Below are 27,981 nucleotides of genomic sequence, written 5' to 3' on the forward strand. Positions count from 1 at the left end.
AATACTGTCTGCTGATAGGATCTCAGCGTAAACATGGCGACCAATGGACCAACTCTGCTCGGTCATCTGTCGGAATCTTTCACGATCAAATCTGGATACTCACAGTGGGTGTTGGTTCTGATCAAATCGAAATTGTACAGAATCAAAAATGAAGAGAAACCTGCTGCAATTCTAATCATATTCAAACGAACACTCTACAAATAAATTAAAGTTTAACTTATTGTTTTATCTATTTAGAATTTATTTAGAATGAATTATCTCTATGGTCAATTATAATGATGTTATTCATTTTAGTCTTCCTTAATTTGATCATTATTCTAATAAAATGTTTTGCATAAGCAAATACTTACCCCAACGTGCCTTTTTCAATAGACACGCTACGATACATTTGCATGCACACAGTCGAAGAAACACCCGGAAATAGTAGTGAACTCTCAAACTCAAATGCAGAGGGCTTTAATAGATGAAAGTATAAGGTACGTACAAAAGTTCAAGTAACAAATGAGGTGTTTGTTTTAGCTTCACAGTTCAGATGTAACTGCATGCTCCCAACATCACCATGACCACAAGCACAGAGACAGTCTCTAAGCCAGGGCTGGGGTAAATTACATTTCAATTTACATACTGATATGACTGAATTGAATTGAAATGGAATTAACCCCAACCCTGCTCTAAGCCCTAGCTGGCCCTGTGTCCCTCTTCCTCACCTCCAGGTCCAACTGTTTGCTATAGTGGACATTATTTGCTCATAGAAACATTATTGGTATGTTCAGACAGCTCGTTTTAACACACTGTTGGTTTGCTCATGCAGGTAAAAGGTGTTAATATGGAGTTAAATATGTTCCAAAAGCTTTTTACGCACAACATTTTGGCAGTTATCTGACCCCATGTGTTTATCTAGTCTACACCTGAGTTGTAGAGATAAAAGGAAGTTTAAAACCAACATGTGTGCTAACACAAGCTGTCCAGTAATGTGTTTGGGTTGTGGTATAGAGAGACATATGGATCAAACTGTATGGATTTGTCACTGTACTGATATTTGTAGCCCACATACATTTTCATTTCATCATCTTTTGTTTCTTTTTTTTTCCTTCTTGGACTACGTTTTACAAACATGACATTTTCCCAGAGACGGTTGTCATGGAGACGACACTTACATTTCACTACCAGCTGCCCCACCCTGTCTTTAGAGTTACATCATCAGAACAATATAAAAGTATTCAAACAGCTGCTGGTTGTTTTTTGGTTGAACATATCAACTGGGAAGAGTTTAAAAACACATGAGCATCAAATAAAGGTGCCTTCATAGAGTCACAACATGTATAGTCTTTATTGCATTGTATGGTTTGCAGAATGTCTACACCTGCCAGCCGAGTTTGACGACCTCTCACTTTAATTTCTGAAGTTGACCCCTTGACCCTGGGATTACCCATAATTACCAGGAAGTGGGAGTAGGGTTGTGTGTTTATTGTATGCATGTGTGTGAGAGAAAAAAAAGTGAAATGTGTGACTGTTACTACAAAATGTACATACAGCACGAACTCACGTTACTTTAGTAAACACATAGGGGACAGGGCTTTCACAGTGAGGGGGTGGGTTTACCAGGCGTGGGTGGTGACATGGAACAATGTCTCTATTTTTCTCAGGGGTGGTAGAATGGGGGCTGGGCTGGGTGGGGCGTAGCTTATGCAGGAAGGGGTAGAGCTACTTGGCGTTGGCGGAGCCACTGAGCATCTTCCTGACGGCCTGGCAAATGGCTTCGCGGTCGATGCCGTAGATCTTGAGCAGCTCGTTGGGCTTGCCACTGCGCGGGACGTGGGCCACCGCCAGACGCTGCAGGGTGAAGCCCTGCTCATTCACCACCGCTGAGCATACTGCCTCCCCCAGGCCACCTGAGGAACAGCAACATTAAATGAAATACATGAGAGTGAGAAGGCTAAGGAAGCATCTCTGCAAAAGGATTGGGGTCAATCCAATTTCATTAAGTCAATTTGAAATGACAGCAATCCTTCCCCCAGCTCTGATACACTCCCCGGGAGTAATTTAGAATGACATTGAGCTCAAACAGCGTTTTCCCCCCTCTATTAGTAAAGCTTTTTGATTACAGATGATAAACTGATCCTAGAACTGTGCCTGGAGATGTCTAGCGGAGGCCACTCATTGGTCTTGAGATCTTGAAGATGAAGCCATTGGTCTATATCTGTCGCCATGCGCGCGTACACTCACTCGCCATCTTTCCCCACCATATTCTCACCCTCTCATTCTTTCAGTCTCTCTTTTCTCTACTGCTATCCCGACACTTAGAAAAAAGGTGCTATCTTGAACCTAAATGGGTTCTTTGGTGGCACCCATAGGAGAACACTTTGCATAACTATTTTTGGTTTCAGGTAGAACCCTTTTTGATCCCAGGTATAATCATTTTTGGTTCCATGTAGAACCCTCTGTGGGAAAGGGTTCTACATGGAACTGAAAAGGGTTCTACCTGGGACTAAAATGGTTCTACATGGAACAAAAAAGGCTTCTCGTAGGGGGACAGCTGAATAACCCTTTTGGAACCATTTTTTCTAAGAGTGCAGTCTCTCCCCCCTTAGGGGGCAGAGAGGGGGTTGCTACTGCTACACATCTTTGATCTAGGTCACAGAAGCCCCATCGGCACACGCTCCACTAAGGAAATCTGACAGCACTGCCTCCCTGGCCTTCACACACTCACGCACGCATGCACACACAGACACACACACACACACACACACACACACACACACAGACACACACACACACACACACACACACACACAGACAGTCCTCCTCAGCAAACAAAATGCACCAGAACAGAATATGTCTTGCCCACGCCCACTATGACAGCTCAAAACCCGCTATGCCTCTCAAGCTAATGAGAACATGCCACCGCATCACCTCTGAGCCAATGAGAGGATACAGTCTGTATAAATAAACAATGCAGAAAAATGACAGGTTGCCAGGTTGCAATATATACGGCTAAATGACATACAATTATTCTTGAGTGCCAGATTCTGGTGTAGCAGAAAGGCTCCTGACCAAGCATACTTCTGGCAACGGGTTTGAGCCCCATCTTTATAATTTTCCTGTCTAACCCCTCTGTGTCTATCTCCTTCTCTAACTTCTACCTAAGGTCGGAACTCTGGTTGCGAAAAGCATACCTTCATAGTAGTGGTCCTCCACGGTGAGGATCCGGCCCCTGGTCTGGCGCGTGTGCTCAATGATGGTCTTGGAGTCCAGGGGTTTGATGGTGAACGGGTCGATCACCCTGATGAAGATCCTCTCTGGGAAAACAACGAGGTGGGAAACATAGTGTTTATCAACAGTAGTGTATAGGATTGGAAACTCCGAAGGTTTTCCAGAAATCCTGTTTAGAATATTCCTGGAATCAGAAGGGAATAAGGAGAAAATCTAGAATACTCCATCCAGAATTTATGGAAAACCTGGGAATTTTGGGAAAGTTGCCGTAATTGTGAAACCCAAAGTAGTGTGTTTCAGTAGAGAAACGAGAACAAGATTCAAGCAACTATACAGAGAATGGCATTAAAACCTTCAAACAATGAGGTTCAGATATAGAGAGGGATATAACTTTAACAGGATAAGCTTGAACATATCATTGAGAAAGGCCAACACTTATAGGATATAGAGTTGTGCGCCAAAACTAATGAATGGATTGGATTCAATAGCAAATTCATTTACGCATGTAGCCAATATTAGAGCATGCAGAAAAGAGAGAATGGCCACAGCCAGGAATCATCAAATCCCTATACAGTTCGGTTCTGGGTTCCAAGTCTTTCTTCAAGTCTGGCTGTAGTTGTACTGTACCTTTCTTGAGCATCTCAGCTGCAGCCATGGCCTCATGTAGGGTGATCCCTGCTCCGATCACGGTCACCTTGTCCTCCGCGCTCTGGTACACCACCTGAGATGGACAGGGATGAGTTAACAACAAGGTTTCAGCACATCTCATAAAGCATCTCATAAAGCTAGACTATTGGATGAGAGATTCATTGTTTATATTCCACTCAAAGACAACCCTCTCTGTGTTAATTTGAAGCCATTCAACCACTTGTACGGCATCCATAATAGGAACTCTTTCAGTTGTCAGACAATACTTCCTCAGTGAGGGAGTTCATAATATGGATGCTGTAGAACTGATTAAACTAATCATCTAACTAATCAGCTCATGTCCGGAAGTAGGAGGAAACTTAAGTGGTTTATCCAAGGCTGTGATAGCCTGTGTGGTTAATGTAATATAGAAAAGAGTTCACCTTAGCCTGTCCAACATGGAAGTCCTCGTTGCTGCTGTAGATGATCGGGTTGTCGGGGTGGCTGGTTCTGATGTAGCAAACGCCCTTAGAAAAGAGAATGGAATACTATGGTCATACATTTGAGGGTTTGAACACAAAGCATATCTTCTGGTGTTGGGGCAGGGGCATAGGGAGATGCGTCAATGTTGGAGGGCCAATAACATTTGGTGTGAGGGGATAAGAACCAATAGCATTTTGGTGGGAGGGATTATGAGTACCTTTGTGCTGGCGGCCAGCTCCACTGCCTTCTCAATAGACACACCATCGCTGGGGTAGAAGATGGTTGCCATGGGGATGGCTCTAAACATGGCCAAGTCCTCTAGACCCATCTGAGACGGCCCGTCCTCTCCTGGAACACTCAAATAGATTAATTTCCTTCCAAAATGTTGTAACGTAGAAAGAAAATACTATGTGTTGCTCTTTATTGAGATTTCCTGGTGCAAATCACATCCAGCCAAGACTCCAGGCAGGCTCAAGCAAAATATTTCAAATATGATTTCAACCCAATATAAAGCTAAAGGCTAGGTGGACTGACATGCAGGTGTATAAGACAGGCAGACAGACAAGAATACAGACAGTAGGACAGACGGACGTAGAGAGAGTGGCATGCAGTGTACCTGAGGGACTAACAGAGGAGAGGGACATCAGGTCCCCTGGTGAAGGTGACAGCATCCAGGACAGACAGGGTCAGGGGTCAGGGGGGGAGAGGGAGGTTAGGGGACCTCAGGGGGTGAAGGAGGTGAGGAGGAAAACACAGAAGTGGGGAAAAAGAAAGAGAGGAACTTGGATCAACCGCACGAGATGGACAGTCACGTTGGGAATGCAGTACCATTTGAGGGTGCTTTGACTTGAGGAGCCAATAGAAAGATTGAAGAGAGTGAAAGAGGGGGTAGAGTCACTGGATAAAGAGTGGGGTTGTGTGACTAATGTTCCCTCAATTTTTGGTGGCACAGAGCAAATTTACAGTTTTAGACAGTAGCCATTAGGCTATTGTGGCTATTTCAGCATAATGCAAGCCTACCAACAAAACCAATGAGGGAAATCCTATAACATTTTCACATGGAAATAGCTTTTGATTTCTGTGATATAGCCTATGTGTGGTGTTCAATGCAGGCCTACATTGCATGAGACGTTGAAAAACGTTTTTACATTATGAAGGGCTTGACATTCATGATTTTTTACTTGGTCTGTAACACCATGGGCCAAATAGGGGACTGTAAATGGCATTTTATTGTGTTGTATGATACAAGAAACCACTTTACAAAATAAAATGTATTATTATTACTATACAGAGAATTAGACAATGTAGGCTATCCCTCTGCATATTGGCTTATTTGCATATTCAAGCCTGTCTCAAAATACAACATTGCTCCTTTTTATTAAGACATAAGCTTTTTACCTGACTGCCAATATAATTCTCCTTTGCGCTCTTGCTCTCCCTACAACAAAATCACAGACCAAATCTTGCAAAGTTAGATTTGTTTTGGTTTGTTGCATTGAAAAGGGTCTGGTATAATGTTGATTCAATCACAGAAAAAAACATTGATCTATAAAGTGAAAACTAACGGGGTGAACTCAGTGAAGTTCAATCTCTTGCGTCAACCTGGCATTTCTGGCAGTCCTGGAGGAGGTGCATGACCACGCACACAGGCAGTTAATAGGGAACATTCGTTGAGGTGACAGAGATGGAAGAGGAAGCGAGACATCCCACTTGCTGGTTTTTTTCAGGTTCAATGAAAGTCAATTAAACCAGACCCAGCTGCTATTGCATTGCTGTTTATGTGAGACACACCCAGTTAAGCAGCCAGGAACATAATATATTTTTTCAATGGTAAACGGCTTGAGTGAACTATCTTAATTTATCCACCATCTTTGGTGACAGGTTGCAGTGTATGGGGGTGATGGTGGGTGGTTGTGGGAGTGGCGTGGAGTGGAGTGAGAATTTGGGAGTGTGCCCGGGGTTTGTTTGGGGGAGGGTCAGACAGACTCACCAATGGACAGGCCACAGTGGGAGCCACACAAGTTGATGTTGCTCTCTGAGATGGCAGCCATGCGGAGCTGGTCGTAGGCCCGGGTGAAGAAGGAGGCCAGGGTGCTGGCGTACACAACATTCCTCTCACGGGCAGCGCAGCCAGTGGCAACACTCACCTAGAGGGAAAAGGAGAAGAGAGGAGTTACATCACACTATAACAGTGGCGGCTGGTGACTTTAGGGAGATTAGTTACTGAGAATAATGGATGGACATTATTTTCATGAAGCTGATGGCAGAACAATATTTCATCTTCCAAGTAACTGTCAATACATTTACAAGGTTTGCGTCCCAAATGGCACCCTATTTCTTAGAAGGTGCAGTTGTTATTGTGCGCACTATGTAGGGAATAGGGTGGCATTTGAGATGCAGACATAGATTCAGGAAGACCATCCTCCTCTTCTTCCCTGAATGAGCCTCATCCGGAGCTCGGCAGTAAATCTAGTCCCTATCTATCCCCACAGGAACATGTAGTTCATCTCTATGGTGGTCCTGCAACTGCAGAGACATAGCATTGTAGTCTACTGTAGATAAATTAGCTTCAGCCGAAGGTGAGTGGAACCCAGAATCACATAGAACACTATTTATTCTATATCTATGACTTATTTTTTGTCCGCGCTACAGACAACTATATTGGTCTGCTAATACAGGACTATTAAAGGGCCAGTGCACTAGGTTTGTGAGAAAAACAATATATACACCTAATCATTCAAGGGTTTTTCTTTATTTTTTTATTATTTTTTTCTACATTGTATTACAATACTGAAGACATCAAAACTATTAAATAACACATATAGTAACCAAAAAAGTGTGAAACAAATCAAAATAGATTTTATATGAGAGATTCTTCAAAGTAGCCACCCTTTGCCTTGATGACAGCTTTGCACTGTAACGTCTGCTTCCAACTCACACTCTCAAACACGTAGATCCCCTGAACTCAGCTCACTTTCCAGCCCACTTTCCAGCTCACACTCTCAAACACATAGATCCCCTGAACGCAGATCACTCTCCAGATCCCAATCACCTGAATTCTGATCACACACCTGTATGTCATTATCACACACTATTTAGTTCAGTTCTTTCCACACCATAATTGTGAGGAATAATTTGTTTTGTTACACACGTCTAGTCTGAGCTCTGTGTTTCCCGTACTTTATCCTCCCTTGTATGATAGTTTTTGCCTGCCTCACTAACGACGCCTTTTGCCTATTCCCTGCCTGTACTTTAGCCTGTCAGATTTCCTGTTATCAACCTATTGTCTGATGTCCTGGACAAAGTTACTTGCCTTTTCTCTGCCTGTACTGTTGTCTTTTTGAACCCCCTGTGTATGAATTTCTGCCTGCCCCTGGACCCAGCTACCTGCCTCCTCCTGTGGTCCTTTAACAATAAACACCAGCTGCGCTCTGCGCTTGAAACCAGCTCTCCGTCTCCCATTGTGTTCATTATAGAATACCGCACCAAAAACGACAGATGGATTCAGCAGAGCTGCAGCTACGTCTAGCCCGACAGGAGGAACGAATCAATGAACTCTGCGACCTCCTTCGCCAGTCCATTCCTGCTTCACTGATATGAGGAACCACAACCTCCTCTTGTTCACCGCCCCCATATCCGTGCCTAATAATTATGACGGCTGGTACTGTACAAGGATTTTACATGCAATGTAACCTGTACATAGACCATCAACCCGCTGACTTCACCTCTGACAAAGACAGGGTGGACTTCGTCATCTCTCTACTCACAGGCAAAGCTCTGGATTGAGTCACAGCCCTGTGGTCCGCTCAAAGTTCTGATTTGTACTCTGAATTACGTTTCCACGCCCTCTTCAGGGAGGTGTTAGACCATTCCGTTTCAGGTTGTCACACCGGGGACCTGTTATGTGAGCTGCGACAGGGCTGTCGCTCCACCACTGAGTATGCCCTTGAGTTTTGCACCATGGCTGCCAACAGAGGATGGAGTAAACCAGCGCTCCTTACAGTCTACCGGAGGGGAATAAATCGGGAGTTACTGACCGAACTGACCAGCAGAGATTTAACTGACCTAAACCAATACATCCGGATGTCCATATCCATTGGCAACCTACTGGTGGACCACAGACCTATACAGTCGCCTATGGCCTATGAGTTTTCCACGCCCTTCTCTTTTCCACCACGGTCTAATAGCCCCGAACCTATGCAACTCAGCCGCAACCCTCTCACGCCTGCCGAGAGACATTGGAGGTTATGTGAAAACCTGTGCCTCTATTGTAAAGAGAGTAACCACAAACCCCCCCCCCCCACAACCACAACTCCTCCACTTCCACCCGGGTAAGCACCTCTACGTTTTTGAAAATTGCCAAAAGGCAGTTTGGTATCCCGGCACATCATTCTGGTAATGGGATCACTCAGTTTACGGAGGGACTAGTGGACTCAGGGGCCGCAGGTAATTTCATTGAAGAACAATTGGCACAACAGTTAAGACTCAAACTAATCCCTGTTAATACTCCCTTTAGGATTAATGCGCTGGTCGGACAACCTCTCGGAACAGGTCTTGTGACTCAAATGACCGACAGTATCACCCTTCACATTGGCCTCCTTCACTCTGAGGTCATTCAGTTAATGGTATTATCTTTGCCTAAAGAATCCCTCATCCTCGGTCACCGCTGGCTAAGCCTTCATGACCCTGCCATCTCCTGGTGGGGGGAACTGCTCTCATGGTCTCCCGCCTGTTTTGAGTACTGCTTCAATCTACCCTGTTGAGACACCTCTATAGAAGAATCAGAGTCTGCCATTCCAGCCCACATCCCACCTGTATATGCCCAGTTCCAGACAGCAAGACAAAGGCATCCATTCTGCCCCCCTCATCACCCAGAGGACTGCATGATCAACCTCCTTCCTGGGGCATAGCCTCTTAAGGGTCAGATCTATCCCCTGTCCATCCCAGAGAACGAGGCTATGGACACCTATATAGAAGAGGCCCTCAACATGGGATTCATTGGTCCATCCACGTCTCCGGCTGCATACAGTTTCTTCTTTGTGAAAAAGAATAGTAGTCATAGATTACCGACCCCTCAATGACCTTACCATCAAGAATCGCTTCCCTCTGATTCCAGCCGCACTAGAACAAGTTGGACAGGCTACCATCTACTCTAAACTGGACCTACGTAGTGCTTACAACCTGGTCCGTATCCAAAGTGGGGATGAGTGGAAGACGGCATTCATCACCGCTAAGGGTCACTACGAATACCTGATTATGCCCTACGGTCTCACCAATGCTCCTGCAGTCTTCCAGTCCTTCATGAATGAAGTTTTCCAGGACATGATCAACCAGTTCCCCATCATGTACGATGATGATATCTTGATCTACTCTCATTCCATTGCAGAACACGTACAACATGTGCAACAGGTCCTCCAACGGCTACAGGACCACCATCTTTATGTCAAGGCTGAGAAGAGCACCATTCACGTTACTACGGTAACCTTCCTAGGTTTCGTGTTGACACCAGGAGGGGTCAACATGGATGAAGACAAAGTCACGACCGTGCTTAACTGTCCCAAACCTACCATCGTAAAGGAACTACAACGTTTCCTAGGACTTTCCAACTACTACCGCCGGTTCATCCGAAACTGCAGCAACACAAACGCTCCTCTCTCAGCTCTCACCTGTCAAAAAAAACATATCCTCCAATGGACCGACACCGCCCTGCATTTGAGACCTTGAAACACCTCTGCACCCATCCTTAGGCAGCCAAATCCTACCTTTTCTTCTGGAGGTTGATGCATCCAAAGTCGGCGTGGGAGCAGATCTCTCTCAGCGGGTAGGGACACCTACCGACCACCGCAATTTGGAGTACTTGAGAAGTGCTACGAGGCTCAACCCCAGACAGGCTCGCTGGGCACTCTTCTTCACATGCTTCAACTTCACCATCAACTATCTGCCTGGCAAGAAAAGGCTGATTCCTTATCCCATCTATTTGACTCCCCTTCCTCTAACCCAAGCCAATTCTGCCTCCGTCTTGTGTCATGGGACCCATACACTGGGAAATCCAATCAGCTGTCAGAGATGCCCTACGCCACGACCCAGCTCCTCCCGACACCCCTGCAGGCAAGACCTACATTCTGGCGTCCGTCAGACCCCAACTAATGCAGTGGTGGCATACCTTACTGAGTTCTGGCCATCCCGGGATCACCTGGACCACAGAGCTACTGACACGCAGGTTCTGGTGGTCATCTCTAACAGCAGACGTCCGAGATTACATTCTTTCCTGTCCCGTCTGTGCATGGGCAAAGAGCCCTCGCCAACTACCTACCGTTGAGCTCGAGTATTTACCTACACCACACAGACCATGTTGCCACATCACCATGGATTTCCTCACTGATCTGCCAGACTCTTCGGGCTTCACTACTATTTTTGTTGTAGTGGACCGGTTCTCCAAGATGTGCCGACTCATCCCCCTTCCGCATCTACCTAATGCCATGGAAATAGCTGAGTGCATGTTCCAACAAGTGTTTCGTCTGTGTGGGATCCCGGAAGACATCGTTTCAGATCGGGGATGCCAGTTCATCTCCAGGGTGTGGTGAGCCTTCTGCGACCTACTGGGGGTCTCCGTCAGCCTATCCTCCGGATACCATCCCCAAACCAATGGGCATACAGAACGCCTGAATCAGGAAATAGGGAAGTACCTTAGCCAACACTGCACCCACCAACCACACTAGTGAAGTCGCTATCTAGCCGGGGCCGAATAAGCACAGAACTCCCTGGTGCATTCCTCACTCCATCTCACTCTTTTTCAGTGTGTCCTCGGATATCAACCCCCCGTGTTTTGGGAGACCGCACATCGGCACCTCCATCAATCTTGAAGGAGTTCCCACATATGCTGAGCACTTGTTGGCTGCTTTTCCTTCACTCTGCGGTCCAACTAATCCCAAACCATTTCAATTGGGTTGTCGGGTGATTGTGGAGGCCAGGTCATCTGATGCAGCCCTCCATAACTATCCTTCTTGGTCAAATAGCACTTCCACAACCTGGAGGTGTGTTTTGGGTCATTGTCCTGTTGAAAAACAAATGATAGTCCCACTAAGCGCAAATCAGATGGGATGGCGTATCGCTGCACAATGCTGTGGTAGCCATGTTTAAGTGTGCCTTGAATTCTAACTAAATCACAGACAGTGTCACCAGCAAGGCACCACCACACCATCATGCCTCCTCCATGCTTCACGGTGGTAACCACACTTGCAGAGATCATCCGTTCACCTACTTTGCATCTCACAAAGACACGGTGGTTGGAACCATAAATCTCCAATTTGGACTCATCAGACAGGACAGATTTCCACCCGTCTAATGTCCATTGCTCATGTTTCTTTGCCCAAGCAAGCATCCTCTTCTTATTGGTGTCCTTTAGTAGTGGTTTCTTTGCAGCAATTCTACAATGATGGACTGATTCACAGTCTCATCTGAACAGTTTATGTTGAGATGTTGCTGTTACGGGCGACAGGTAGACTAGTGGTTAGAACGTTGGGCCAGTAACCGAAAAGTTGCTAGATCTAATCCCTGAGTTGACAAGGTAAAAATCTGTTGTTCTGCCCCTGAACAAGGCAGTTAACCCACTGTTCCAAAGCCGTCATTGTAAATAAGAATTTGCTCTTAACTGACTTGTCTAGTAAATAAACTTGAATTCTGTGTGCATTTATTTGGGCTGCAATTTCTGATGTTGGTAACTGTAATGAACTTATCCTCTGCAACAGATATAACTCTACGTCTTCCTTTCTTATGTCGGTCCTCATGAGAGCCAGTTTCATCAGAATGCTTGATGTGTTTTGCGACTGCATTTGACATTTTCCGCAATGATTGACCTTCATGTCTTAAAGTAGCGATGGACTGTCATTTCTCTTGGCTTATTTGAGCTGTTCTTGCCATAATGTGGACTTGGTCTTTTACCAAATAAGGCTATCTTCTGTATACCACCTCTACCTTGTCACAAGACAACTGATTGGCTCAAACGCATTAAGAAGGAAATAAATTCCACAAATGAACTTTTAACAAGCACATTTGTTAATTGAAATGCATTCCATGTGACTACCTCATGAAGCTGGTTGAGAGAATGCCAAGAGTGTGCAAAGCTGTCAAAGGCAAAGGGTGGCTACTCAAAAATAAAACAAATGTTGTTTTTGTTTAACACATTTTTAGTTACTTTATGATTCCATATGTGTTATTTCATAGTTTTGATGTCTTCACTATTATTCTACAATGTAGAACATAGTAAAAAATAAAGAAAAACCCTTGAATGAGTAGGTGTGTCCAAACTTTTGACTGGTACTGTATATACACTGAACAGAAATATGGCATAGGCCCACCCACTGGGGAGCCAGGCTCAGCCAATCAGAGTAGGTTTTTCGCCACAAAAGGGCTTTATTACAGACAGAAATACTCCTCAGTTTCACCAGCTGTCTGGGTGGCTGGTCTCAGACGACCCCGCAGGTGAAGAAGCCGGATGTGGAGGTCCTGGGCTGGCGTGGTTACATGGTAGAGATAACTAACAGCTTCACAATGCTCAAAGTGATTTTCAACGTCTGTTTTTAGTTTTTTTCTACCAATAGGTTCTCTCCTTCATGAGGCATTTGAAAACCCTCTTGGTACAGTGCCTTGCGAAAGTATTCGGCCCCCTTGAACTTTGCGACCTTTTGCCACATTTCAGGCTTCAAACATAAAGATATAAAACTGTATTTTTTTGTGAAGAATCAACAACAAGTGGGACACAATCATGAAGTGGAACGACATTTATTGGATATTTCAAACTTTTTTAACAAATCAAAAACTGAAAAATTGGGCGTGCAAAATTATTCAGCCCCCTTAAGTTAATACTTTGTAGCGCCACCTTTTGCTGCGATTACAGCTGTAAGTCGCTTGGGGTATGTCTCTATCAGTTTTGCACATCGAGAGACTGACATTTTTTCCCATTCCTCCTTGCAAAACAGCTCAAGCTCAGTGAGGTTGGATGGAGAGCATTTGTGAACAGCAGTTTTCAGTTCTTTCCACAGATTCTCGATTGGATTCAGGTCTGGACTTTGACTTGGCCATTCTAACACCTGGATATGTTGATTTTTGAACCATTCCATTGTAGATTTTGCTTTATGTTTTGGATCATTGTCTTGTTGGAAGACAAATCTCCGTCCCAGTCTCAGGTCTTTTGCAGACTCCATCAGGTTTTCTTCCAGAATGGTCCTGTATTTGGCTCCATCCATCTTCCCATCAATTTTAACCATCTTCCCTGTCCCTGCTGAAGAAAAGCAGGCCCAAACCATGATGCTGCCACCACCATGTTTGACATTGGGGATGGTGTGTTCAGGGTGATGAGCTGTGTTGCTTTTACGCCAAAAATAACGTCTTGCATTGTTGCCAAAAAGTTCAATTTTGGTTTCATCTGACCAGAGCACCTTCTTCCACATGTTTGGTGTGTCTCGCAGGTGGCTTGTGGCAAACTTTAAACAACAATTTTTATGGATATCTTTAAGAAATGGCTTTCTTCTTGCCACTCTTCCATAAAGGCCAGATTTGTGCAATATACGACTGATTGTTGTCCTATGGACAGAGTCTCCCACCTCAGCTGTAGATCTCTGCAGTTCATCCAGAGTGATCATGGGCCTCTTGGCTGCATCTCTGATCAGTCTTCTCCTTGTATGAGCTGAAAGTTTAGAGGGACGGCCAGGTCTTGGTAGATTTGCAGTGGTCTGATACTCCTTCCATTTCAATATTATCGCTTGCACAGTGCTCCTTGGAATGTTTAAAGCTTGGGAAATCTTTTTGTATCCAAATCCGGCTTTAAACTTCTTCACAACAGTATCTCGGACCTGCCTGGTGTGTTCCTTGTTCTTCATGATGCTCTCTGCGCTTTTAACGGACCTCTAAGACTATCACAGTGCAGGTGCATTTATACGGAGACTTGATTACACACAGGTGGATTGTATTTATCATTTAGGTCAACATTGGATCATTCAGAGATCCTCATTGAACTTCTGGAGAGAGTTTGCTGCACTGAAAGTAAAGGGGCTGAATAATTTTGCACGCCCAATTTTTCAGTTTTTGATTTGTTAAAAAAGTTTGAAATATCCAATAAATGTAGTTCCAGTTACAGTTTTATATCTTTATGTTTGAAGCCTGAAATGTGGCAAAAGGTCGCAAAGTTCAAGGGGAGCGAATACTTTCGCAAGGCACTGTATGTGTGGTTGAATCTGTGTTTGAAATTCACCGTTTGACTGAGGGACCTTACAGATAATTGTATGTGTGAGGTACAGGGATGAGGTAGGTATTCAAAAATCATGTTAACACTATTATTGCACACAGAGTGAGTCCATGCAACTTAACATGTGACTTGGTACGCACATTTTTACTCCTGAACTATTTTGACTTTCCATAACAAAGTGCTTGAATACTTATGAACTCAAGACATTTCAGCCTTTCATGTTTCATTCATTAGTAAACATTTTGAAAAACACAATTCAACATTGACATTATGGGCTGTGTGTTTAGGCAAGTTACAAAAATATCTATGTTTAATCCATTTTAACATCAGGCTTTAACACAACACAACGTGGACCATGGGTACGTAGGCTTTCTAAAGGCACTGTATACCTTGTGAAAAGTGCCATGTGACTGCAAAAGAGGCAGGTTGAAATGTCAATTGTCATCAAACAAATGGGACGTTTGATTGAAATACAGGACAATCTGTTTGGTAAATGAGTAGTGTTTTCACTTGTTAATAAAGTGCGGCACGTGATGGTCTCCACGGGGACAATGACTGCTGAGCGAATCACAATCAAAATGAGGGGGTCAAGCCTCCCAGAAACCCAGGACCTACGCTATGTAAAAGTCAGTGAGAAGTCAGTCAGTCCAAAAGCACACGAGTTTATGGTACCATATGGGAGGAATCAGCGGCGTGCTTCTCTCTCACAAGTTGTCATTTCCTGTTTCATATCTCAAAAGCCCTCCCCGATCCCCCTGCTCTTCTCTTCACAGTGGCTGTCTAAACCTCTGAGTTGCCATTGGACTCGTTCCTATTCCATAACAGTACCAGATAGAAGTACTATTATCCAATTTCCTTCTGCCCCACATCTAACCTGGACAAAGAGGTTAGCGCTCTTGCCATTGACATGATCATTATTCTCTTTCTTTGTGTGTCTCTGTCTCTTTCTCTCTATGTGATTGTTTGAACAGCAGATTGCCCCTTTAATGCCGTATTCAAAGACGCATGACTCCAATGATGACATGAGTAACTGATAATCAACGAGGGACAATGCCTTCTATGGAAAACAATGAGCGACGTGGAAGGTGTGTTCCGCAACGTGCTAGCGGAGTGGAAATGACCTTCACAGAGTTGCATTATCTTCCATGAAACGCATAGAGCCCGAGTTGATTATCCCTTTTATTCTATGCCATGGCTATAATTTAAAACATTTGCTGTAGAAATGTGTTCAACATCCACTGAAGTAGCTAGCAAGTTTACTAGATAGCTACAGCAGTTGCCTTGGTAACCAAACAAACAGACTTGCTAGTTTAACGAACCAAACCATCAGTCCTAGCTTGCTATTATGAGAATCAAATTCAACAATGCCAATAATGTTTTCAATTCGACTTTTTCTTTCAAAAGCAGCTCAAACGTAGAACATGTAAGAAATAACTATAGCTATTGAATTCTACCTTGCTGATATACCGTGCATTATTTAAGCAATAAGGCCTGAGGGGGATGTGGTATATGGCCAACATACCATGGCTAAGGGCTGTTCTTAAGCAAGGCGCAACGCAGAGTGCCTGCATACAGCCCTTAGCCGTGGTATATTGGCCATATGCCACAAACCCCCGAGGTGCCTTATCGCTATTATAAACTGGTTACCAACGTAATTAGAGCAGTAAAAATACATGTTTTGTCATACCCGTGGTATATGGTCTGATATATCCCACGGCTGTCAGCCAATCAACACTCAGAGCTGGAACCATCCAGTTTATAAAGGGAAATAATGCACGCTCTAGAATGCAAATCTGAAACGAGTATTCAACCATGCCATACATAATGCAGTCATAAATAAGTCATAACATGAACAGCAGTACCTCTGATTCTCTCATTATTCTCTTATCAATATTAACGATTCCCCATTAGACAATCTGTCTGTCTCATTTGAACCTGCCATTCTAACTTTATTCTGCACAATCTTCTTTATAACAATGGTATTATCAGCCAGCAAGCCAGCTAGTCAGCCAGGCAGTGGGGCAGTCAGTAAGTCAGCTAGGCAGTCTGTCAGCCATCCATTCAGTCAGTCAGTCTGGGGCAGCAGGTAGCCTAGTGGTTGGAGCGTTGGGCCAGTAACCGAAAGGTTGCTAGATTAAATCCCTGAGCTGACAAGGTAAAAATCTGTCGTTCTGCCCCTGAAAAAGGCAGTTAACCCACTGTTCCTAGGCCGTCATTGTAAATAAGAATTTGTTTTTAACTGACTTGCCTAGTTAAATAAAATAAAAATCATTTAAAAAGTTAGTCATTGAGTTAGCCAGTCAACCAGGCAGCCAATTAGTCAGTCAGTCGGCCACACCCACCCTCCTCACACTGATTCATATTTCACTTCTCAGATAAGCATAACTGTCATAACGGCTGTTCATCAAACACAGCCCTGACCTGAACAGGCTGCCAGGCTGCTGCTGCAGGAGGAACCAGCCAAACAGCAGCAGTACAGTAATACAGCCAAGCCTGAATGACAACTCTCCCAAAATGTTAATCTAAAGTCCGATTGCAATGAGAGGATAGGAATAGAGGGTAGGTAGCCTAGCAGTTAGAGTGCTGGGCCTGTAACTGAAAGGTCACTGGTTCAAATCCTCAAGACGACAAACCAGTCAGCTGTGCGGAGGGAGGAAGCATGGTGGATGGAGGAAGCATGGTGAGGCATTGGAGGAGGGAGAATGTAGGAGAGAGGATGCTTGGCATGGTGTATTGTAAGTGGGTCATGTCTCTCTCTCCAGCGTTACATTATGGATGGACCAACATCCATTATTCATCAGGCCAACCTCTGTAACACTGAGAGAGAGAGAAGTTTTTATTCAGCTAATCAGACCTGAGAGAGGGGGAATTCGCTCAACGAGTCAGTGGTCTGAACAGAAGTAAAGAGGCATTTTGTTATAGCGAATCAGCATCAGCAAAATTAGTGACAGGCAGAGCAAGGGTTCAAATACTATTTGAGATCATTTCAAATACTTTATCTGTGCTTGATTGAGCTTGTCTGGCTTAATGGGCCATCAGATTCGTCCAGAAACTGTAAAGCCCCACCATTTGGCACTTCAAACAGGCTAGAGGAAAAATGCTCAGAGTATCTTAAAGATTTCAAATAGTATTTGAACCCAGGTCTAGGGACAGGGCATTCGGTTGAGCATCAGCGAGAGAGACAGAGGCAGAGGAGAGAGAACAGCTAAGCTGAGCCACGAAATGCTGGTGCAATGTTTTAACAATGCTGAATAGATTTTTTTTAAACAAAAAGTATAATTTAGAAGTAATTTAAAAACAGGTTGGCTTTTAAAAGCTTGGTTTATTTAGAAAGAGTGTTGTCTGGGTTTATAGAATGGTCATAATTGGCTCATAGAGTGCAGAGTACCAGTCAAAAGTTTGGACACACCTACTCATTCCGGGGTTTTTACTATTTTCTACATTGTAGAATAATAGTGAAGACATCCAAACTATGAAATAACACATATGGAATCATGTAGTGACCAAAAAAGTGTTAAACAAATCAAAATATATCTTATATTTGAGATTCTTCAAAGTAACCACACTTTGCCTTGATGACAGCTTTGTACACTCTTGGCATTCTCTCAACCAGCTTCATGAGGTAGTCACCTGGAATGCATTTCAATTAACAGGTGTGCTTTGTTAAAAGTTAATTTGTCTAATTTCTTTCCTTTCCTTCTAATGACCAAGACCATATTATGGCAAAAACAGCTCAAATAAGCAAATAGAAACAGCAGTCTATCATTACTTTAAGACATGAAGGTCAGTCAATCCGGAAACTGTAAAGAGCTTTGAAAGTTACTTCAAGTAACTGGCTCTCATGAGGACCACAACAGGAAAGGAATACCCAGAGTTACCTCTGCTGCAGAGGATAAGTTCAGTAGAGTTACCAGCCTCAGAAATTGCAGCCCAAAGAAATGCTTCACAGAGTTCAAGTAACAGACACATCTCAACATCAGCGTGAATCAGGCCTTTGTGGTCAAATTTATGCACAAATAAGAAGAAGAGACTTGGGCCAAGAAACACGAGCAATGGACATTCGACTGGTAGAAATATGTCCTTTGGTCTGATGAGTCCAAATTTGAGATTTTTGGTTTCGACTGCCGTGTCTTTGTGAGACGCAGAGTAGGTGAACGGTTGATCTCCGCAAGTGTGGTTCCCACCATGAAGCATGGAGGAGGAGGTGTGATGGTGTGGGGGTGCTTTGCTGGTGACACTGTCAGTGATTTGTTTCGAATTCAAGGCACACTTAACCAGCATGGTTACCACAGCATTCTGCAGCGATAAGCCATCCCATCTGATTGGCGCTTTGTGGGACTATCATTTGTTTGTCAACATGACAATGACCCAACACACATCCAGGCTGTGTGAGGGCTATTTGACCAAGAAGGAGAGTTATGGAGGGCTGCATCAGATGACCTGGCCTCCACAATCACCCGACCTCAACCCAATTGAGATGGTTTGGGATTAGTTGGACCGCAGAGTGAAGGAAAAGCAGCCAACAAGTGCTCAGCATATGTGAGAACTCCTTCAAGATTATTGGAAAAGCATTCCAGGTGAAGCTGGTTTAGAGAATGCCAGGAATGTGCAAAGCTGTCATCAAGGCAAAGGGTGGCTACTTTGAAGAATCTCAAATATAAAATTGATTTTGATTTGTTTAACACTTTTTTGATTACTACATGATTCCATATGTGTTATTTAATAGTTTTGATGTCTTCAGTATTATTATACAATGTAGAAAATAGTAAAAATCAAGAAAAACCCTTGAATGATTAGGTGTGTCCAAACTTTTGACTGGTACTGTATGTGATAAAGAGAAAATCAAGAAAAACTCAATAGGGTTAGGGTCTGAGTAAGGGTTAGGGTTAATTTCATACCATGTTCTGCTGCGCAATGTAGCACTCCACAAAGCGGTTGGGGTGTTCGTTCTTGAAGATCTCTGAGTAAGTTAAGTTGTTGGTGTCTCCATCCAGGACCACCACGCGCTCATTATAACGGCCCAACTTAGCCAGGGCCATGCCATAGGCCTTCCTGGTGGAAATCTGTTGAGAAATACAACCAGTCAATCAACAAATCAACGATTCAAATCAACCAGTCAGTCATTAATAAGTAAATTTTTCTGCCTGTTTGTTCATGTATCATTATACCACCTTCTCTCTGACAGTAGTCAATCTAAGGTGTGAGTGACTGCTTCTATTTTGATATAATGTTTGCGACTATAGGGTGAGCCCCAGTGGAGTCCATATTCCTGGGATAATTTGTACAACCACATATGTACAGTATATGGTGAGATGCATGTACTGTACAGTGCCTTGCGAAAGTATTCGGCCCCCTTGAACTTTGCGACCTTTTGCCACATTTCAGGCTTCAAACATAAAGATATAAAACTGTATTTTTGTGAAGAATCAACAACAAGTGGGACACAATCATGAAGTGGAACGACATTTATTGGATATTTCAAACTTTTTTAACAAATCAAAAACTGAAAAATTGGGCGTGCAAAATTATTCAGCCCCCTTAAGTTAATACTTTGTAGCGCCACCTTTTGCTGCGATTACAGCTGTAAGTCGCTTGGGGTATGTCTCTATCAGTTTTGCACATCGAGAGACTGAAATTTTTTCCCATTCCTCCTTGCAAAACAGCTCGAGCTCAGTGAGGTTGGATGGAGAGCATTTGTGAACAGCAGTTTTCACTTCTTTCCACAGATTCTCGATTGGATTCAGGTCTGGATTTTGACTTGGCCATTCTAACACCTGGATATGTTTATTTTTGAACCATTCCATTGTAGATTTTGCTTTATGTTTTGGATCATTGTCTTGTTGGAAGACAAATCTCCGTCCCAGTCTCAGGTCTTTTGCAGACTCCATCAGGTTTTCTTCCAGAATGGTCCTGTATTTGGCTCCATCCATCTTCCCATCAATTTTAACCATCTTCCCTGTCCCTGCTGAAGAAAAGCAGGCCCAAACCATGATGCTGCCACCACCATGTTTGACAGTGGGGATGGTGTGTTCAGGGTGATGAGCTGTGTTGCTTTTACGCCAAACATAACGTTTTGCTTTGTTGCCAAAAAGTTCAATTTTGGTTTCATCTGACCAGAGCATCTTCTTCCACATGTTTGGTGTGTCTCCCAGGTAGCTTGTGGCAAACTTTAAACTACACTTTTTATGGATATCTTTAAGAAATGGCTTTCTTCTTGCCACTCTTCCATAAAGGCCAGATTTGTGCAATATACGACTGATTGTTGTCCTATGGACAGAGTCTCCCACCTCAGCTGTAGATCTCTGCAGTTCATCCAGAGTGATCATGGGCCTCTTGGCTGCATCTCTGATCAGTCTTCTCCTTGTATGAGCTGAAAGTTTAGAGGGACGGCCAGGTCTTGGTAGATTTGCAGTGGTCTGATACTCCTTCCATTTCAATATTATCGCTTGCACAGTGCTCCTTGGGATGTTTAAAGCTTGGGAAATCTTTTTGTATCCAAATCCGGCTTTAAACTTCTTCACAACAGTATCTCGGACCTGCCTGGTGTGTTCCTTGTTCTTCATGATGCTCTCTGCGCTTTTAACGGACCTCTGAGACTATCACAGTGCAGGTGCATTTATATGGAGACTTGATTACACACAGGTGGATTGTATTTATCATCATTAGTCATTTAGGTCAACATTGGATCATTCAGAGATCCTCACTGAACTTCTGGAGAGAGTTTGCTGCACTGAAAGTAAAGGGGCTGAATAATTTTGCACGCCCAATTTTTCAGTTTCTGATTTGTTAAAAAAGTTTGAAATATCCAATAAATGTCGTTCCACTTCATGATTGTGTCCCACTTGTTGTTGATTCTTCACAAAAATACAGTTTTATATCTTTATGTTTGAAGCCTGAAATGTGGCAAAAGGTCGCAAAGTTCAAGGGGGCCGAATACTTTCGCAAGGCACTGTATGTTACCTTCTCTCCCTGCTTGTAGGCGGGTGCGCTGGGCATGCGGACGTTGCGCAGGCTGACTGGCGGGGCATCCTCTACGGGCGTGGTGGGGTACAGGCGCTTGCTGCTGTTCATGATGCGCGCCTGCAGATCCTTCACGACTCCCTCAGCCATGTCCTTGGACAGGGGCTTGGCATGCCAGCCCATCTTATCTTCCACAGCTGGTAAATGCAGACAGACATAATATTAGAATACACACATGCTGTATACACAGCGGTGGTGTAAAGTACTTTAAGTAAAAATACTTTAAAGTAGTACTTAAGTCGTTTTTGGGGGGGGTATCTGTAGTTTACTTTACCATTTATATTTTTGACTACTTTTACTTTTACTTCACTACATTCTTTAAGCCAATATTGTACAAATTACTCCATACATTTTCCTTGTCAGCCAAAGTACTCATAGTCTAATTCAAGCACTTATCAACCGAACATCCCTGGTCATCCCTACTGCCTTAAATGATGTCTGAATGTTGGAGTGTGCCTGTGGCTTTCCGTAAATTAATAATACAAGAAAATGATGCCATCTGGATGCTAAATATAAGGAATTTAAAATGTATTATACTTTAATCTTTGATATCTAAGTATATTTTAAACCAAACTCTTTTAGACTTTTCCTCAAGTAGAGTTTTACTGGGTGACTTTTACTTTGACTTGAGTCATTTTCTATTAAGGTATTTTTACTTTTACTCAAGTACTGTTTGACAGTTGGGTACTTTTTCCACCACTGATACACAGTAACATTTGAATGGATATTTAGGCCCAGGGGTTTTAGCCTGACGATGTGATCTCCTGACGGGGAAAACCCCCAGACCTGGAGTCAGGTCACATGGTCAGGAAAAATCAATGGCCCAACACCTTATATACTTTACACACCATACTGAGAGGTTAGCCCATTAACCGGTATGAGTGATAGGATGTAGCCAATAGCCATACGAGGGTGAGAGTACCTGGGATTCCCTTGCCCTTGGTGGTCTTGGCGATAATGGCAGTGGGCTGGTGACGAGCCTGGCTCAGAGCCTTACACAGCTCCTCCACACTGTGCCCATCCACGATGATGGCATGCCAACTGTAGACAGCAACACTCACGTCAGAAAATCCATTTCACATATGGAAAAGGCATTCACACACTTTCTCTTTCTCATACACTCATGAACAAACAATTCCACATATGCCCACTAATGTTGACATGTGCCTTCACACATTCATAGACTTTCTCTCGCTGTCATTACATTGACAAAGAGGATCTCTACCTCTCTTACTCACTCTGTCCTTCTCACTCGTGAACCCACTTTCACACACACACACACACACACACACACACACACACACACACACACACACACACACACACACACACACACACACACACTCACCCAAAGGCCTCGCAGCGTTTCTGGTACTTCTCCACGTGGTGCTGCAGGGGCGCTGGGTCGGTCTGGCCCAGGCGGTTGATATCCAAGATGGCCACCAGGTTGTCCAGCTGGTAGTAAGAGGCAAAGGACATGGCTTCCCACACTGCCCCCTCAGACAGCTCCCCATCCCCCAGAAGGCAGAACACATGGTAGCTTGGCAAGAGAGAGGGATGGGTGGGTGAGACAGGGGTGTGTGTGTGTGTGTGTGTGTGTGTGTGTGTGTGTGTGTGTGTGTGTGTGTGTGTGTGTGTGCCGTGTGTGCGCATGTGCGCGTGTATACACTCTTAGAATGTTTTTTTACAAAAGGGTTCTTTCAGCTGTCCCTATAGGAGAACTCTTTTATGGGTTTCGTGTAGAACCCTTTTGGGTTCCATTGAGAACCCTCTGTGGAAAAGGTTATACATGAAACCGAAAATTGTTCTACCTGGAACCAAAAAGGGTTCTTCAAAGGGTTCTCCTGTGGGGACAGCCGAAGGACCCTTTTAGGTTCTAGATAGTACCTTTTTTAAACAGTGTAGATTCAAGAAGTGGTAAAATCAAATTATCATTCTACCCAACACCAAATAGTGCTCTATGAAATCTTTCAAGTCAAATTCATCCATTTCCCCTGAAGTGACAGACCGGATTGAACGCCCCCTGGGAATTGTGAAAGCCCTCTCCCACAACGGGAAATTGGTAACCTTTACTTCTCCCTTTATCCCACTTACTGCATTCCCTCACATCTACGCTGACTGAGGCTTCTAGCCACACAGACTCCTTTGAACAAAGCAAATGCTCATATTTTAATCAAATGGCCTGATAATCTGCTTATGTCATCATTTTCAACCACCACCCACACAAACTCCTCCTCTAGCACAAATCTATCCAGGGCAGGGCATATTTTCAGGACTGGCAATATCCACATTCCACATATCAGAGATCCGCATTCCTCACTCTGAGACAAAACCTGAATTAGACTGAGGAATGTGAGTCTGATTTTGAACAATAGACTGAGTGATGAATACTAATGTAAAGTCTGAATTGGATTCTGAGACAGAATCTGTCTGGATGGTAAAAATAACTGAGTTGTGGCCGCAGGGGCTGTGGTTATTAGAGCAGAAGAATCGGAAGAGCAGAGCATGCAGATACTACACACCCAGAGGACCTTAGAAAACCTCACAGTGCCCTAAAGAACTCTAAAATAGCTCACTATGCTCTAAAGAGCTCTAAAATATCTCACTATGCTCCAAAGAGCTCTAAAATAACACACGGTGGTCTAAAGAGCTCTAAAATGCATCACTATGCGCTAAGTTCTAAAATACCTCATTATGCATTTGAGTCCATACTTAACACTTTAGAATTCAGAGGCCTGCAAAGACCACAAATCTGTGTGTGAATGTGTGTGAACTCCTACCTGGACTTGTCAAAGTACTTCCCGGTGTAGGCCATCCCACAGGCTACACCCAGACCCTGGCCCAGAGAGCCAGTGACCACATCCACAAACTGTTGCTTCTGAAACTCCAACACATACACAGGAACAGGACTGTTACTATCACCACAGAGAGCAAGGATGTGTTGAGTAGGTTATAAAACGTTAAGCTATTATTATAGGTTACAAGTTATCAACGTTCAGTGAGGTACTACCTGAACTTGTCCAAGAAGAACACATATTTCCATTTTCAGTTTTGCTACGGTGCTAACTGCTAGGCTATTAAAGGTGAGGCGTAGGTTAACTGTCAGGCTATTAAAGGTGAGGTGTACGCTAACCTTTAGGTTAGCAAAGGTGATGTGTAGTAGTTATCACTCACAGGTGTGGGGTGTCCCTCCAGGTTGGACTCCACCTGGCACAGAGAGAGCAGCTCACTCTCCTTCAGGAAACCAGTCTCTGTCCACATGGAGTACAGGGCCGGTGCAGAATGACCCTAAGGAGAGGAAAACCCATGTTACTCTAATACAACCCAAGACATAACCACGTAACTCTTTCACAACCAGGGAGTGTAAAATACATTGCTTCTTATGACTGTTGCCATATCACATGACAATCGCACACCAGCTGTAACACAAGTGTATTACGTAAGTCAATATGCATGATACAACTTCACGGAAGCAGATCCTGACCGTTATGTGACCTTTACCCAACCAAAACAGTGGAGGTGAGCAGGAGGATCTCACCACATGGATCTGACAACAACAGTAATAGAACGCGACAATAGTGTTCTATTTAATTCCAATAGTCTCACCTTCGAAAGGACGAAGCGGTCATTGTTGATGTTCTTGGGGTCCTCTGCGCGGTACTTCATTGTGTTGAAGAACAGAACAGACATGATCTCTGCAACGCTGCAGCATGATGTGGGATATCTGGGAGACAAGGAGTACACGCTTAGGAAAAAGGATTCAAAAAGGGTTCTTTGGTTGTCGCCATTGGAGAAACCTGTTTGGTTCCAGGTAGAACTCTTTGGGTTCCATGTAGAACCATCTGTGGAAAAAGTTCTACATGGAACCAATAGTTCTACCTGGAATCAAAAGGGTTCTACCTGGATCCAAAAAGGGTTATTCAAAGGGTTTTCCTATTGGACTGTTTTAGGTTAAAGATAGCATGTATTTTCTAAGAGTGTATGAGCAGAGAGGGATGTTACTGACAGGTGTTCACATAGCAGACAGACACATAGACTCACACACACACACACACACACACACAGAGACACAGAGAACAGAAGTATCACTTTACAATCTCAAAAACACTCTGAATTCAATCAGTCTAACTGGATTTTAAGTGGCACAGTCTAAAATCTGAGCTTGCCAAAGAATTCTATGGCACCATGGGGAAACATGGGTAATAATAATTAGAGTGGAATAGTTCATCCAAAATACTGATGAGGGGGCCATATTCAAACCGAGATGCCCCATTGGCTCCCTCTTTTTCCCAATTACAGTGATGTCAACATCCAAGGGGTACGTTGATGGGTGACTGGGGAGAAATGTGGACCATTTTGGAAATAGCACGAGTCAGACAGCCAGTTAGTCAATCAGTCAGAGGGCGCCATTTGGAATCACATTCATCACCGGGCTTATAACCTTGTGGTCGTCACTAGTTACCTAAGCCACAAGGTCATTTCTACAATTTATCTTCTTAAAATGGGATTTGAACCCTAACCTTAACCCTAATGCCTAACCCTAACCTTAACCCTAATGCCTAACCCTAACCTTAACCCTAATGCCCAACCCTAACCTTAACCCTAATGCCCAACCCTAACCCTAACCTTAACCCTAATGCCTAACCCTAACCCTAACCCTAATGCCTAACCCTAATGCCTAACCCTAACCTTAACCCTAATGCCTAACCCTAACCTTAACCCTAATGCCCAACCCTAACCTAAAAATAAGACCAAAAAGCTTTTATTTTATGTACATTTTTACGCTATAGCAAATGTTGACTTTGTATCTAGTGGAAACCTTTGTAACATTTAGCTCCCATTTCCAGTCTGCGATTTAAGTAAGATGCTCTATAAACGTGTGATTTCTTCACAAAAATCACAATGAAATATGTTCTTTACAGAATTACCCAACGTGCGCACTTGTTTGTGCATTGGCTCTCTATTTAATACAATAATTACACTCTAGCCTAATAATAAACATCAATTTGGTGTTCACACTAAGAGTAATTGCGGAGTAATTATTAATAATATTTAATGACCAATATTCCCCCCCATCTAAATCAACGAAGATGGCGGAGCGCACATCCCAGCCAGGGTTATCTCCATGCGCTTTGTCTCGTGCCAACAACTGACGCGCAAGCTCCGAGGGCTCCTCCATCGCTTACCTGCCTGCGGTCAGACAAATGAAGACGCGCTATACTTTTCCCCAGATACAGGAGTTAATTTCAGACACTACAGCAAAATGTATCCTTTCATGTTGTTCACAATGGAACATTTTCTAATATCGAAAAAAACTAAATAATCTCATGTTGAGCCACAATGGCCATACATCAATCTTGCTCAATAGAATAAACAAAATAATCCGTAAATTGTTCAAGAATACAGCGTTCTACAATTAAACTATATAAACAGATTACCTAACTACAAGCTACTGTATGTCGATATAAAAATCAATACATACAGATGTTGACGAAAATATAAACTTTTTATGTTATTGTTACGGATAATCTTTATCGTTTTGATCTGCATCACATATGTGTAGTGACTCACAGCATCATACGGTAACATGGGGTAACCAGCCCCCCTTAAGAACCATGTCCCATTGCTGACACAAAAAAGCAACATTTTGTAAAAAATGTGGTATGTGGATGATGGTCGTGCTTAGACAAACAAACTATGAAGGGAAATAAGCGACTACAGCCTACCCCAGGGGGCTAGTTACCCCAGTTACCCTACATTTCATCTTCAACTCAGTTACATTTTTCCATAGCTCACATGAGAACAAAAAGAAAACATGCTGTTTCATTTTGTATTCTACATGGGTGTGCATGTGCACCTGTGTGTATGAAGGAGTCTTTATACACTCTTCCCTAGATTTACGACTGGGTGTATGTGTTTGTGTGTGTGTGTGTCTGTGTCAGTTTGAGTTAAAGGGTCTTACCCGCTGCCGGCTGCAGTGGTAGCCTTGATGCAGTTTATTCGGAGGCGGTTGGCGATGTTCCTGAGTGCCTGCACCGTCTGCTGGTCGGGTTTGTGGTAGTCCTCCATGAAGGCAAAATGTCTAAGCACCAAAAGCACCAGGAAAGTGAACTAGACTGCACAGAGGCTGTGTGTGAGTGAGGGTTGGCAGAGGGAGCCCTGCTTGTGTATATGCGTGGCAGAGAGAAGAGGTGGAGAAAGGGGGAGAGGCAGGATTTATCCCTGGCACGTGTACACAGGAGGAGGAGGATGGGACTAGCGGTGTGGGACGGGTCTGAGTACAGAGGTCAAATCGCACTCTATGCTGGCTAGGACTGCATGCGAGTGTGCAAGGAGTGTGTTAGGGGTGTGTGTGTCTGAGAGAGTGAGAGAGTGAGAGAGTGAGAGTGAGAGAG

The 27,981-nt window shown here is 43.7% G+C and overlaps 1 protein-coding gene across 3 annotated transcripts; it reads right to left on the reverse strand.

Annotated features, from left to right (window-relative positions):
- Positions 1 to 421: 421 nt before the first annotated feature.
- Positions 422 to 27,878, reverse strand: LOC110494036 (transketolase-like). 3 transcript variants are annotated; one of them, XM_021568718.2, is made up of 14 exons: positions 27,549 to 27,878; positions 25,193 to 25,310; positions 24,761 to 24,874; positions 24,367 to 24,470; positions 22,935 to 23,126; positions 22,509 to 22,627; positions 21,527 to 21,723; positions 19,465 to 19,629; positions 6,314 to 6,470; positions 4,541 to 4,671; positions 4,284 to 4,367; positions 3,841 to 3,934; positions 3,177 to 3,299; positions 422 to 1,892 (listed from the first exon to the last, which is right to left on the reverse strand). In XM_021568718.2, the coding sequence occupies exons 1-14, from the start codon at positions 27,653 to 27,655 to the stop codon at positions 1,705 to 1,707; spliced, it is 1,893 nt and encodes a 630-aa protein (XP_021424393.2). In that variant the 5' UTR covers positions 27,656 to 27,878; the 3' UTR covers positions 422 to 1,704. The 3 variants fall into 3 exon arrangements, with proteins under 3 accessions (XP_021424393.2, XP_021424394.2, XP_036805931.1); XM_021568719.2 differs by having other exon boundaries at positions 24,367 to 24,464; positions 27,549 to 27,877; XM_036950036.1 differs by having other exon boundaries at positions 24,367 to 24,479; positions 27,549 to 27,877.
- Between the last annotated feature and the right edge of the window lie 103 nt (positions 27,879 to 27,981).

Source organism: Oncorhynchus mykiss, chromosome 17, assembly GCF_013265735.2.
Source record: "Oncorhynchus mykiss isolate Arlee chromosome 17, USDA_OmykA_1.1, whole genome shotgun sequence".
In the NCBI taxonomy this organism is placed as follows: domain Eukaryota; kingdom Metazoa; phylum Chordata; class Actinopteri; order Salmoniformes; family Salmonidae; genus Oncorhynchus; species Oncorhynchus mykiss.